Here is a 14,942-nt window from a genome sequence, read left to right as displayed (position 1 = left end):
GGCGTTAGTCTATATACAATATCTTGAGTGGATACCAAAACACTTGGAAAGCCCAAGCCTAATCACTTAGCACATGGTCCGTGCGTGAGGGCGTTCGCACACATGTTTTCATTTGCATATGTTTGTAGGTGTGTGGGCAGCCGGAGCGTTAGAGCTGGAAAGCTAGTGGCCTGTCGATACGATGCCAACAGACCAACAGTATCTGGATTGTCCCTAGATTCTGAAATTCACACTTTTGTTTTTGGCTTGTTTTTTTTTTAACAGAGAAGGGTATTAAAAAAAAGTCCCTGGCTCATGAGGATGACGTGTGATAAATAGCCTTGGAAACCTTCCTTTTGTCGAAACCCCAGATCAAGCCTCAGTGGTTCATTTCATCCAGACAAACAATCTGGAGTAAACAGATGTAATTAGTTTATTCAATTTATCCCAAAAAGCAACACTCCCTATGACAGACTAGACTTCATCCCCAACATATCCAGCTTGTCTGCTGCTGCTGCAGTGTTATACGGGGTAACAGTAGTCTGCGCTCATTATTTTGAATGACTGCACAGTGCCTGTGAGCGAGCCAAAAGGGGCAGGATGTATTCTCACAACAGAGGCCTCCAAACATCTACGCTTTAGTGAAAGGAAAACAGGGAGACAAGCGTTTCAGCTTACCAAGTAGCATCTCTGAGCATTCGGCATTCAGACTTTATACATCTGAGCAACAATGGGCTCGCCATCTAGGGTATTCCCTCCGTTTTGAAGAGAACCACTTTGCTGCGATGACTCTTAAGCGACTGAATCCGACTGCAGTCTTCGCTGTATGACACATCCCCTACTACGGTGGCAAACATCGTTAGCCGCCGAGGCCTCACTGACCTAAAGATGTTAGCGATGGCAGACAGTCTTGCAGTGAGACGGTAAACTGAAGGCGGTGTGGATGGCAGGGGAGGGGGGAAACCGTTTTGCTAAACAGCCCAACCTGTCAGCTCAGTATAAAAGATGAGACAGTAGAGAACCTCTAAGTAGAAAAAAGTGTGGGGGCCAAAAGAAGAAAAGTAGTAGCTCTTTAAAGTGAGGTAAAGAGGGTTGACTGTGGCTCTCTGCGGAAGGCCTTTCTTCTTTCTTGCCGTAACACAATGTGCCTCTAAAAATGATCACCTGCTGTGCATTTCCAGAGAGTTCCACCCAATGGGATCCGTCTGTGCTTGGCCTTTTGACTTGTAGAAGTCACGTATAGGCATCCATGTTTAAACAGCTCTACAGAACCTGGCTGGATAAAGGAAAACAAAAAGCTACATACCCCAGAGATTCACTCTATTACTATATTTTACCCCTTTTTTTTCATACCATTGGGCATCCCGTGTCACTCAATCAACACACCTTCCAGTTAAAGAAAAAAAGAAAAGTGGGCTGTGGAATAAACAGTGCAGGTAATTACTTCTATACGGTAAAGTGGTCCAATAGGTAGAATAGCAAAGAACATTGATCTCAACTGAAGGTACAATGAGTTTGATTGATACAGTGTAATGTGATTTTTAACCACTATCAAAAAGTAGTACCAACACACAGAGTACAAAACTAGTCCTTATATGCCCAGCTCCACTCAAGCTATATAATGTTATGCAAGAAAGTTTTACCGTATCCCCCCAGCCCCCCCCACCCCCAAAGCCCCCTTTCTGTCCCCCCAAAAACTCAAGCCCACAAAACATCCACAACCTGGAACTGTATTTTCCCGTGGTGGTCCTGCGAGGGGTGTGTGTGTGTTTTCCTGTAATCCAATCAGGAAAATCCATCTGAAAATTGCTCCCATGCAAGGGAGAGGGTGAAAATTATTCTTAATAATGACATAATCAGCAGAGCAGCCATCAAGCAGATAAATTGTCATGCGCATCGTGCTAAAATATCCAATTATCCTTTTGTCCCTCAGCTCTCTGTGTCGAAGTTGGAACCGCCAGAAAAGCCAGAAGGTGGATCCCCGATTCCCAACTGGTTCAGTCCTGCTGGCAGGTTTGCAGTATAGACGCCCCACCCGCCCCCCAATCCCACCCTCCCCCCACACCCTAAGAGAAGAGGGCTTAAACAGCCTGGTGCTTAGTGTACAGATCTAGATATGTAAATAGGTTCTATACAATAAAATTGTTCCCAATCCTCAAAAATAAATGGATGAAAAGTATCTGTGACATTTTTTTTTTTTCTCCTCAAAATGGTTCCATTGTGCATACAGGGGTTTCTTTTTTTCCTCGAAGTTCCCAGTCCTTCCTTTTTGTTTCTATTCAACAATTGTTTTTTGCTTTATCTTACATAGCCTCCATTTATGAAGTTAACACATGCCTAAATTGGTTTGCACCGCACCTACTCTGTGCCCCCACAAAACAGAGTAATCTGCTGTGCGATGCCAAAAGGAAAACAATATGTTTTCTTTCTTTTACAAAGTGCTCCCCTCTTCTTACCTCCGAGGCGTGTCTGATGCTCTGTTCTGCTTCCAGATAATACTGTCAGGCAGTCATTTGTCAAAAGCCTCGAAGGCCATATCTGTCGCTAGAAAGAAAAAGTAGTTTACTGTACCTTGTTTTGCTGCAATATCAGAACAAAAATAATAATAATAAAAAAAAAACATCCTCCTCTTTGTTTTAGTTTGTGAGGTTGTTTTTTTCTTCAACTCCTTATTTATACTTTTTTATTCTTGTCTTTTATTTTTCTACAAAAACATAATTATTCCTTTTTTTTTTTTTCTTCCTCTGGTCCAAACCCCCAGAAATCCCCTTGACTATATTCCCTCAGGTATTAACAGGGTGTTGTACAATCCCAGTGTAATTCCATGGGCAACTCCAGGCTGGCGATACAGCTCCTGACATATCTGCGGTTGTCAGCATGTCGGCCTTAAGTCTCTGCTGTAGCAGTGGCGTTAGCTTTTTGTTTCAGCCAACAGAGTCCCTGCCTGCGTGGGTGCATCCACAGGGCTATACCCGGGTGGTGGAGTGTGAGTGCGGGTGCGGATGAGGCAGGGTGTTGTTCTGCCCGCTGCTGGGGAAGGTGTTGAAAGAGTGGAGCGACGTCAGCCCCCCCATGGTGCTGGGGATCATGGTTATGGTGTTTGGCGTCATGAGCGGGATGTCGTCCGGCGAGCGCCTCATGGCCAGAGTATAGTCCGGCGGACAGGCAGTCCTCAGCACCACGTCGTGCGGGTGCAGGGAGTCGCCCACTCCCCTGCAGTCCAGGTCCGAGTGCTGCTTCATCTGCAGGGACATGATCTCCTCCTCCTGAGTGTGAGCCAGGTCGTTGGCGGCGCTCCGCTGGGGGCTGCAGCGCCTGTGGACGTCGTGCCGGCGCTTGTCCTTCTTGTAGTAAAGGGCGGCGAAGGCCAGGATGTTGAGGAAGAGCAGGGAGGCTCCTACGGCGATGGTCACCGACAGCTCGGTGGAGTAGTCGCGCTGGTCCACCAGGTGGGGCTGGATGTGGCTGTCCTGGGTCTCGGTGGGGAACGGAGTCGGGTTGGGGCGCTTGGTCACCAGAACCTTGGTCTTCGGGGTGCGGTTGGTAGCTTCCGGTGGAGGGATCTAAAGACAGGAAGAACAACGGTCAGTATATAAGTGATTTGAGGAGTTTAAACTATGTTCCATGATAATAGCGTCTCAGAAAGTTCAATCTTCTTCACGCTAACACGATCTTAGCTGAGCATGTAGATTGGAAGTACCACACACATGAGAGTGGTATTGATCTCCTTATCGAACTCTCAGCAAAGAAGTGTATTTCCCCAAAATGTTGTTCCTTTACTTCTTTTATCCTGAGCGGCAGCATCACCACCTGGTTACGGCATGTTGCACTGCCTTCAACCGCAAGGCTCTATCGAGGGTGGTGCTATCCATGGAGGACCTCTACACCCAGATGTGTAGGACGAATGCCAACTAGGATTATTACAGACCCCAACCACCCCCAGCAACAAACTGTTCTGCTTGCTGCCGTCTTGCTACCGTCTGGCTGCCGACGGTATACCGCAGCATCCGGTCCCACAAAACCAGGCTCAGGGACAACTTCATCCTGCAGGCCAGAAGACTGCTGAACTCTTTGAGCTCCTAAGCTCATCACTTCACTGTTTACACCTGACAAGTGTTATATAAATTATTAGTATTATTACTATGCTAGTTGCCAAGGTTACTTATCTCTACTTTCTTATGTAAAACAAGAATCTAAGCAGTAAAACAATGGCTTATAAGATTTTTTTAAAAGCAATCATGCAGCCTCAGGGTGGGAATAAACCTTGTGTGTGTGTGTAATGTGTCACTAGAGGCCTCTCTGTAATCTGCTGCCCGTTCAGCGGTCCGTTTCCCACACCGCGATCTAGAGCAGCACGTCGGGCCGATGAACTACCTGAGTTGTTCCCTTTACAGCTAAAGTTTTGGAGTAGACCCAAGCAACTTAAAAAAGGAATTTTAAGATGCAATATTCAGTTTGTTTCTATATTCAGTTTGTTGACCCAACTCTTGTCTGTTCCTGCCCTCAAGTGCCTCTTGTGAGCTCCTACTTCTGTGATATGATAGACATGATACAGTGCTAGTACAAGGACTAGACGAACAAATACTTCTGACGGCGAGCCCTAGGCAGCGCTGACCCTCGCTCAGCTGTCCAGGCTGGACCCACAGCGGAGCTACGGAGACGTGCGGCGGCCTGAGGTGCTGCTCGGTGTGGAAAACGGACTGCTGTACGGGCAGCAGTTTACAGACAGGCCTCTAGTGACACATTACACACACAAGGTTTATTCCCACCCTGAGGCTGTATGATTGTTTTTAAGAAATCTTATAAGCCTTGTTTTACTGCTCAGATTTTCGTTTTACATAGGAAAGTAGAGATAAGTAACCTTGGCAACTAGTGTAGTAATAATACAGGACTACGGTGCCATTTAGCGGGGAGACAGACCATATATATACAGTATATATATATATACACATTGTTAATGAGCATTGTTGAAGGCTACCTGAGACCCAGGATTTTCATTGCCACCGAGTGCTTGCTGTAATTGTGCATATGATGAATATAGAAACTTGAAGCTTAAGCATGAGCAAAAAAATGATTGCTGTGGCAAGGACAATACAACAAATCTAACATGTCTAGGCATACAAATCATGTTTAATCAAATCAAATTTCAAAAGATCCATCCATCCATTGGCTATACCCGCTTATCCTTGAGGTTCATTTGGGAGCTGGAGCCAATCCCAGCGGATATTGGGTGGGAGGTGGGGTATACATCCAGGACAGGTTGCTAACCCACACAGCCATGGAGAGAACATGTAAACTCCACACAGAAAGGCCTCAGCCAACACAAAATAAAGCAATAGATTGAATAGCCAAACTTAAAACTATGTTTTTATTCATTGATAACACCATTATAAAGTATGGAATCCTTGAGACAACTGATAGTAAAGCTGATTTTTGGCTTATGGTGTGAACATAATGTGAATTTCCTCATTTGTTGAAGTATGTGTTCTTCTAGTTCTTGTACTAGCACTGTATCATGTCTATCATATCATCACAGAAGTAGGAGCTCACAAGAGGCACTTGAGGGCAGGAACGGACAAGAGTTGGGTCAACACACTGAATATAGAAACCAACTGAATATTGCATCTTAAAACTCCTTTTTTAAGTTGCTTGGGTCTACTCTAAAACTTTAGCTGTAAAGGGAACGACTCAGGTAGTTAATTTTTTAGAAGCAGGAAGAGATATAGATGTTTTAGGACCAACCTTGGTCGTGGTGGGGATGAGCTGGGTGACCTCGTTGAGGCTGTGCAGATGAGGAACCAGCTCCAACCACAAGTTGACCTGAGGAGAGGAAAGAAAATATAAAGAAATTGACTGTTGGTTTCACTTGTGAAAGTTAAATTGCGTAACGTACGTAACATAACTTAACTCCTGTATGTAAATAACAAATATACATATTTTAACCCAAACCATGATCTTTTCCTAAACCTAACCAAGTGGTTTCATTTCAATTCTCAACTTTAACCACATGTTTAAAAACTGTGACCGTTTCACTTTCACAATGTGCCGGTAGGTGCCCCATCTGAAGCATTAGAATGGTAGCAATAACTACTGATAACAGCCATTTAATGGGCTGATAACAATCAAAAATGGGTGTCCAAAGCTACCGTCAGCATTCAGTACTTAAGAGTGTTAAACAGAAAGATCAACATCAAAACAGAAAGCGCATTTAATAACATCTAACTGTACCTTGTTGGCACGGTAGTGCTCTTTGACCCGGGGCTTCAGGCCAATGTGTAAGTAAAGCTGGTCTTTCTGGTTGTAGCGTGTCCATGCCACTTCTTCAAAGCGATTGGGCTTGGTGTGGATGAACTTGGTGTCCTGGGGGACAGGCTGGTTTGGATCCCTAACAAAAAAGAGTAAAGGACGAAAGAGTTTCTGTTGAAAGAATTCACAGAGAGGTGAGATCTGCTGATGGTTTTATGGCAGAACAATACACAAGTACAATTAAATCAATACAGCACTGGACATGTTGCCTCCCATGAAAGATGTAGTCGTCTCTTCACCAATCAGTCATCGTTCTATATTGTATAGTCTTCGACCTCTAAGAGCCGTCGCTATTGGGTTTTATTGGGCATGCTCGCTGGGATAAACCCAATAGCGACAGCTCTTAGAGGTGCTCCGCCTTTACTCATAGAATCTGGAGTTACGATATGTAACTAACGTTATGTCACCTTGTAGTTGTTTACTTGAGGGCACAGGAAGAACTAAAGTTAAACTAAAGGTGGGGTGGACATTTTAGGACATTCTGTTTGTAAAATTTTGTTTAATTTTGACCGAAGTGTAGCATCTCCCTCCGGCTAATCAGTGCAATTATGAAAATACTGGAATGCAGTGCTGAGATGCAGCCCCTCCAGGTTTCATATTAATCAACAGTTTCTAAGATATCACACCTGATAAAATCAAAAAAAGGTCAAAAGAGGTATTATTGCTCTCGGATGATTATTTTCTAAAGATTCTGAGAATGAAAAAGGTCTTTATATAGTTAATAACCTCAGAAGTCTCTCCAATTTGAAGTTTTATTCAAATGTTAAAAAAATAGTACAGTTTTTAAATGATGGGTGTCTCGTTGAAAGTGTACCTATTAATATATATAATACTCATAAAAAGAAGCTTCCGGCGAAGGAATGTTTTGGGTAAAGATGCTGTAATTTCCATAAAACATATGCTTCGGTGGTTGCTATAAACTAAACTAAGGAACGGCTACTATATTAATCTTGTATACCATCTATCTTTGGTAAACATTAGAATGAAGCCATAATAATACAAGGATGAACTACTACTACTGTAAATGCAGGTCTGCTACCCCATACCCCCCCCCTTATATTCAGTATACCGAGGAGCTCGCACAGCACAGTCCATATGGGATCCTGTGCTAAATAGACCCCCTTCATCTAATCTGAGCAGAGCAGAGCCAGTCATGAGAGCTACGGAGGCCCATTCAGACCCACTGAGAGCCCCATTGTCTGAGAGCGGCATATGGAGCCAGCCAGACCTCATCAGGAACACGCTTAACCATTCAAATTGGCGGCATAAATCTCCCAGGTACCCGGCATTCCACGTCAATTTGGGGTTATATATGTAGATCATTAGGCCTTTCTCTTCCCCTCAGGGCTACTGGGCAGTGCACAGAAAAAGCCAATGTCCCCCCATTACGCTCTCGAAAAAACAATTACCGCCATGACTATATGCTCTAAGGCAACGTGAGACAGAAGGGGGGGGGGAGAATTTTTAATTTTGTCCCATCGAGAATGTCACTCCTCAGGCTAAGACCATTAATTAAGAATGTATTTGAAGATATGTAGAGGGTACAGTATCTGCATAGAATACAAATGACACTGTACAGTCCATAAAACACAATGGCACAATTCACCACTCCCGTAGGTTAATATTGAGGAAACACAATTACAATGAAATTATCAATTAGTTCATGGTCTTGTAATGGCAATTGGATGTTGTCAAGAGCTGTGAGAGCAATTGCAGAACCAATGGCAACAAAAATGTTTCAATAACCTGGTGGCTGATCTTTATACAATTATCTTGTGTATAGGAACATGTGCTTGTAAATCAGCAATCAAATACCCTGATTACAGTAACCAGGTTTCTCCAATCCACTACCCCGATTACAGTAACCAGGTTTCTCTAATCCACTACCCCGAGTACAGTAACCAGGTTTCTCCAATCCACTACCCCGATTACAGTAACCAGGTTTCTCTAATCCATTACCCCGATTACAGTAACCAGGTTTCTCTAATCTCCTACCCCGATTACAATAACCAGGTTTCTATAATCCCCTACCCCGATTACAGTAACCAGGTTTCTCTAATCTCCTACCCCGATTACAATAACCAGGTTTCTCTAATCACAAAGCTCAGATGTAACTATAACAGACATCATACCTGACATGAATGGGTATAGTAATTATTTACAGCATGATAAAAGTACTCAATTATCATACCCACTAGCTAGAGCATTGGCATATATTAAGTTTGAGTTCCATCTACTACATTTGGTGCGCTTAATGTGTAAACCTGGATTTCCTCAGTTTAACAGGCTTTGACAGAGTTATGATGTCACCGTCCCAGTCCATGGGGATCACACATAGAAAGTCAGTTGTATTGGCCCTTTAGGAGCCACGGTTGTAGCATCATCATACCCTGTTTTGGCAAAGTTTGTCCAGTAGGTCATGACCACGGCACTGAGCATCACATCATTCTTAGAGAAGTTGCAGGGAAACAGCTCTGTCGGTCCAATCATCGGTAGCCCAAACACATACGGGATCTCATCTCCATGTGCTGCGTCTGCCCATGGTGGTACCTAATGAGCGGCAGATGAATCAAATCAGATCACTATTATTACATTTATGTGACAGATACAGGACACTGAAAGGCAATATTTGTTGCTGCTGACACACAGTGAATATTGTGACCATAGACAGAGACAGAGACAGAGACAGACCAGAGAAGCTGGGAAAATACAATACATTTTGAGAGGGAAAGCAGAAAATGAGATAAGTTTTAATATTATTTTGCCTACCATATCTGGTCCATTATTCATTGTATAACAGAGAGCCAAGATGGCAAATAAAGGAATGGGACAGACAGAAGAGGGTGGCGTTGAGCTGAAGGTCAAACTAAAATGTTGAAATACATGTTACGCACTATAGCCTATTGAATGAAGAACGTGCCAAAAGAAATGTGGGGATTTAATCACCACTCCTCGCTTTCTTTTAGACAGACCTTGTTCTGTCTATTAGTACTGTAAGGGGATCAACCTTCATGTCACAAAGCCATTACATTTTGTACGCTAAAACAATCAGAAGCAGATTTTTCTAACCAAATCTGACACAAAAAAGCCAATTCTAGCTGTTTGCCCTTCAGTGATGCTCTCACTACTGTATACTACAGTAAATTATAGACAATTTAAATGTGTACAATGATTCTCTTAGTACATTTAAAGCCTCAAGGTGTGTTCAAACTGAGGAAAATGCAAATGTCATGGCAATGGAGGTCGCAATTGCATACAAAGTCAATAGGAAGATGCAAATGGATGCATAAACATACAGGCTTGCTCCAGACAGGATGAACTATATTTCCTGGGCAAGTTATTAGATCAGTGCACTATCTGTGCATGTTGTTAGCTAGACAGGGATACCATTTGTGTAGTCGTACTACAGCTGTTCGTGGCTGATGAAACACGTTCAAATTTGCGTAAATTGAAGTAAAAAATTCTGAGATCTGGAAGAGAGAAATATGGAACCAGACTACTTGAAAGCACCTTCTGAGTTGAAATAGTGAGAGTAATCAATATACAAATGCTACAACTACCAGTAGTACATCAATCTTACTCTTTATAACATCTCTGTATGATCTTAGATTATGGCTATGTCTCTGTGAGCAGTAACTGAAAGCTTTACCCAACAAGCCAGCAGTATCTTTATATATAATTGACGATCCATAAGGTAGATGTACCATTACCCAGACAGCTAGACACCCACCTGTTCCGTCTGACAGTGGTGGTAGAAGGCATAGAAGTATGTCGGTGACCCGAAGCTGGAGTGCAGGTCAGCCGTGGCGATAGCCGGTGCCACCCATTGGTGATCGGTGAAAAGGGCCAGCAGTGTTTTCCGGCGGGTCTCCGGGTTGTGCCTGTCAGCCCAGTCCGTGTACATGAACTTGATGGTCTCTCGGAGGATGTCTTTACCCTCTGGGTAGCCATACAAGTCATCCACAAAGCTGGACACGGCGTAGTCAAAGTCGTTCGCCTGAACGCCGTTTTCGTTGTCCACGATGAGCTCCACGAACTTAAGGCCCTCGCCCTGGTTAACTCCCAGCATAATGTCATAGTTGAGGAACTCGCCTTGAAAGAGATGGTGCAGAATGGTTGTTAAACAGTATAAATATATAGGGTAAGAACATTGTTGGAAATGGCTGCGCTCTGAAGTGAATTGATACCTTGCTCCATGAGTATCTGAGGGTCATCAGGTATAACATCTCCATCAATAACAGGTCCAAAGGCGATGTGATAGCGGGCTGGCTGGATGTCTTGATCCACCAGCTCCTTGTAATGTTTCCTTTGAAGGCACCCCACGAGCTCCACGGTGTCCTCCAAGTTACAGCCCACCTTACGGGCCAGCATCCGGGCGTACTTGGCTGGCTGAAAACTGACGGCCCAGCTGGACAGAGCTGTGCCACTCTGGGCGATGGCCCTCTGGAACAGTCCTGGAGACAAAAAACAGCAGAGGAGGGAGGGAACAAAGCAACAAATTGTGATTCTTGAACTCTTTCTTATAACGTGAACGAACATATAATTTGATGTCCTTCGAATCTGCACACAGATGCACATGCTGACACGGCTGCAACTGAATAAAGAGAAACTGGGATGAGAATCAGGCAGGAGATCGAGATGAAGTAAAGTGAAGTTCAAAGACTCCAAATAACTCCCCTTCAAAGGCAAAGTGCCAAAAATATCAACGTGATGTCATGGAATGTGTATAAATAGCACGCCACTTTCAAGGACATTCTGCGTGTCTTGCATTTTAAGCTTTTCCTGTGTCATTTAATGACGTGTTTTTACCGTGAAATGGTCGCAGTGTTTAGGCAACACAACTACTCTAATGGATGCAGTTAGGTTTAGGCAACAAAACCACTTAGGTTTAGGGAAAAAAAAGCATGGTTTGACATCAAATAATTACTTAAACTACATACATAAACAACATAACATAAGGAAAACACGTCACAAATGTCACAAATGTATCTTCAAATACGTCAACAACACTTTTGGTTTTACATGGAACACAAACACCGGTCTCCTGGATGAAAGTCCAGCATTTGATTGACCCATGAACATCCCCTCACACCTGCCCACTATAAGTAGTCTTTCTCTCTTCTCATATTATTACGTCACATGCTCCTGTCGTCGCCACTTATTCTGCGTCACTATCTCTGAGTGTAACATATTCATGTGGATGCGTTTACATTGCAATCAGTGCAGACTAAATGGCGTGAAATGACATACCGAAATCAAGAACTGCGATATGATAGCATGCAAAATGACTTAAGAAATTGGCGTGTTATTCATACACCATTTGGTGAGATAAGGCTGGAAATATGGATAAAATATATAAGGGGTTATCAATCACACCTATCATCTGTTTCTGAAAAGTCTGCTTGGTTAAAAAGTATCTTGCCGTCAGACAACTCTTTCCTTCTCCTTTCTAACAGGGAACTGAACTGAAAGTGAAACTTATCTATGCTCTCTCTATAGCCAGCAGGCTCAGATGACAAAAACAGTGTAGATAAGTTTCACTTTCAGTTCAGTTCGCCGTGGGAAAATGTTCTAAATATAGTTTACACATCATTTTTTGAGGGTGAGCTTTTCTTTTAGGTGGCTAAAATACGTTTTTTCTGTCATCCCCGTCCACTGCACTGTGTTGTTTTGCTCCGGTGCCTGTGCTCCTGTCTGTTTCTTGATGCTGGGGGCACACAGACCGTTATCTACACCTACTATGGATAATTACCTTGTACAACCACACTTCAAAACACCCAAACTATCCCTTTAAGAGTCTTCTCATCAGAGCACCAAATTTGTATAAATCCACGACTGAATACAACTTTATCTGTCTCATTTTTTTAATTCTTCACTGTGAACCAGCAAACTTGGGACTGAGAGCAACTGACACGAAAAGGGGTATGAATGACATGATAATTCGCAAGGCATTAAGCATGTGATAAGAACGCCGCTCCTGTTTTTGGCTTGTCATTCACACACTTTTTTTTTTTTTTTTTTTTCATGCAGTGAGTTGAAAGTGAGTCCCTGTTCACACCTGGTATTAAAATGCGTCCTCAGTGATCGGATCACAAGTGGACAGCTTTAAGTACAGGTGTGAACACACTCAAGACGCATTGAGGATGCATTGAGATTGGATCTTTCAGACCACATTCAGAGGTGGTCTGGGCCACATATGACCACATTCACTTAGCAGTTTGTACGTGAATGTGTCCTGGCCACATTAAGGACCGCCTACTCATCTGATGTCCAGCTGGGATCCGCGGGATCACCGCGCCCCTCAGGTGAATAAACAGGGAGACACAGGCGCTTGTCAGCATGGAAACGGCCTCTATACTCTACTGTATGTAGACTAAGCACGTGAAGTGCATTATTATCATACTGTCGGAGATGTGTCGGTGTTTTTGTTCCGCTGCTTTGCGCCGAGCTTACACCCGACCGCTCGCCTGCCCACCTGTTCTCTTTCCTCCCGGCTCTCTGGAGCGCTGTACCCGTCTGTTGTCTGGCAAAAGCAGCGCCGCTGACACTGGTGGCGCGGAGGTCCCCGGGACCGCCGGTACAATAACCCTTTTATTTTTATGTTAATAAAATGTACTAGAATTAACGAATATGTAGGATATCACTACTGACATTCATGTAATATTACGTCACAGCAGCTGCTGTATTAGCCATGTGCTTACGACGTGTTTATTTGCATGTGGGCCGGGAAGTGAGATCGGATCACAAGTGGCCACTGAAGGCGCATGTGGAGACGCATTCTAATGCCAGGTGTGAACAGACGTACTTAAAACTGTCCATTTGTGATCCGATCACTGAGGACGCATGTTGATACCAGGTGTGAACAGGGCCATACAGACTAACACCAACCTTATTCGTTAAAGGACCTGAAGTCCCCTGGAGCTTAAAGTTCTTCCAATGTGTTCTGTCACACAAAAAGCTAAATCTCTTTCATTCCTTTACCGAATGTCATATCCATTGATAATAGGTAGCCTGGATTTTTTCTTTTCAAATGTAAAATTTGACATGTGTGTCTATCTGCCTTCAAAACAAGATTAGAACCATTCAAAGTTTTTCCAGGTAGCCATTGTGCATTCCCACCAAGTGCGCTTTTGGAGCAGTTTATTTATTATATATTTTCAGAAGTGCTTACTCTTTAGTAGTACTTTGTTTAGCCAGGTGCACACAACACTATTTGAGCTCAGGTAGCATCTATTATCACAGTTGGGTGTTGTAGTTGTAGTTAAATGCAGTGAAAAGCAGCTCCTGCAGGAGAACAAAAGGCTCCACTCGAGACACAAAATCACACAAGAACACGGTGTGGCCAAAACAAATTCACAATAAAAACTTGCAAAACTAAACTGTGTTGAGTTTCCTTTGCACCGAGCACTCACACGGTCACACATTTACTGACATGCACATACAGCACTGCATGCTAAATATACATGATTGAAGAGTCCCACATGAACTCCCCCCAGTGACTTGTGATCTTTACCTTTGGTGGAGTTGCTCCAGCGGTTTCCCTCGGAGTAGTGAGACAGCGTGAGCAGGTTGACACAGGAAGCTCCGGCGCCCGAGCCGAACACAGTGATACGTAACGGGTCGCCGCCGAAGGCTGCGATGTTCTCGCTAGTCCAACGCAGAGCCTGGATCTGGTCCAGCAAACCGTAATTCCCTTTGGCTGCCTGGTCACCTGTACTCAGGAAGCCTGCACAAAGAGTACAAAGAACAGGAGAGATTTTTAGTCTTATCCTTCTTTTTTATTCTTATTAGTGTCTTAAGCAGAAGGGTTCAGTAGCAATAATATTCATCATCCACTGACAATGGACGTAGGCCTACATGTACAGTATATACTGTATATATAAAAAATAATGGCAAGAGGTATTCTTTCTTTTTAAGTTTAGTTTTCTCAATAAGAGAGGGCACTGGTTTTTGGGACTCGTCACTCAAGATAACGGCAGAGACATTGACTGAATTACCCAGGATCCTCCAGTTTTCACGCCACCTAGGTCTAAAAATCAAGCGCCAATTCCCAGGTCTCTATAGCTAATTTCCCAGTTCATGACAACTGTACGGTGGGTGAATTGTTATGTAACCCACCCGTTTAAATTATATTAAGTCTTAAAGTTAAGCATAATAATAATTTATAATAATTTTATTGATATAAAAAATTATGTTTAATATTTTTTTAATAACCAGACCAGCTCCTACCTGCATCCCCAATAGCAAAACAAATGTTCTAATGGTGTAAACAAAAACAAAAACTTCTTAAATGAACTAATTATTGCTTCAGGGTTTCATTTTGAGAAGTTAATATCTTTACAAGTTGACAGAGAAATATACAAGTTCAAAATCAAATAAATGATGTACTAAAGATAAAATATTCAAGTAAGGTACACAAGAACAGCTACTACAAGCAAACTCTTCAATCATTAGATAAATTAAATGAATTAAATGAATGATCAGTTGTTACAATTTAACCTGTTAATATCAACCTTGTATCCCGCTTGCAGAAACGCACAATAACACGTGGTTAACATTATGAAACGATTATTTAGGTTTAGGCAACAAAACTACTTGGTTAAGGTTAGAAAACAGATCATGGTTTGTATTTAAATAATAATGTAACCACCATAAAT

The 14,942-nt window shown here is 43.0% G+C and overlaps 1 protein-coding gene across 2 annotated transcripts in view; it reads right to left on the bottom strand.

Moving 5' to 3' along the window:
- Nucleotides 1–260: 260 nt before the first annotated feature.
- Nucleotides 261–14,942, bottom strand: part of nlgn1 (neuroligin 1) — a 401,272-nt gene continuing 386,590 nt past the window's right edge. For both annotated transcript variants that reach the window (XM_037769864.1, XM_037769865.1), the window contains exons 5-11: nt 13,799–14,011; nt 10,473–10,739; nt 10,016–10,377; nt 8,675–8,835; nt 6,208–6,364; nt 5,722–5,799; nt 261–3,542 (exon numbers count right to left, since the gene is read on the bottom strand). In XM_037769864.1, coding sequence (XP_037625792.1) covers nt 2,946–3,542; nt 5,722–5,799; nt 6,208–6,364; nt 8,675–8,835; nt 10,016–10,377; nt 10,473–10,739; nt 13,799–14,011 — 1,835 coding nt within the window. In that variant the 3' untranslated portion in view covers nt 261–2,945. The remainder of the gene's footprint in view (nt 3,543–5,721; nt 5,800–6,207; nt 6,365–8,674; nt 8,836–10,015; nt 10,378–10,472; nt 10,740–13,798; nt 14,012–14,942) is intronic.

Source organism: Sebastes umbrosus, chromosome 5 (assembly GCF_015220745.1).
Source record: "Sebastes umbrosus isolate fSebUmb1 chromosome 5, fSebUmb1.pri, whole genome shotgun sequence".
NCBI classification, from domain to species: domain Eukaryota; kingdom Metazoa; phylum Chordata; class Actinopteri; order Perciformes; family Sebastidae; genus Sebastes; species Sebastes umbrosus.
Note: the sequence above shows the minus strand (reverse complement) of the source record. Positions and strands in the feature narration are given on the sequence as shown.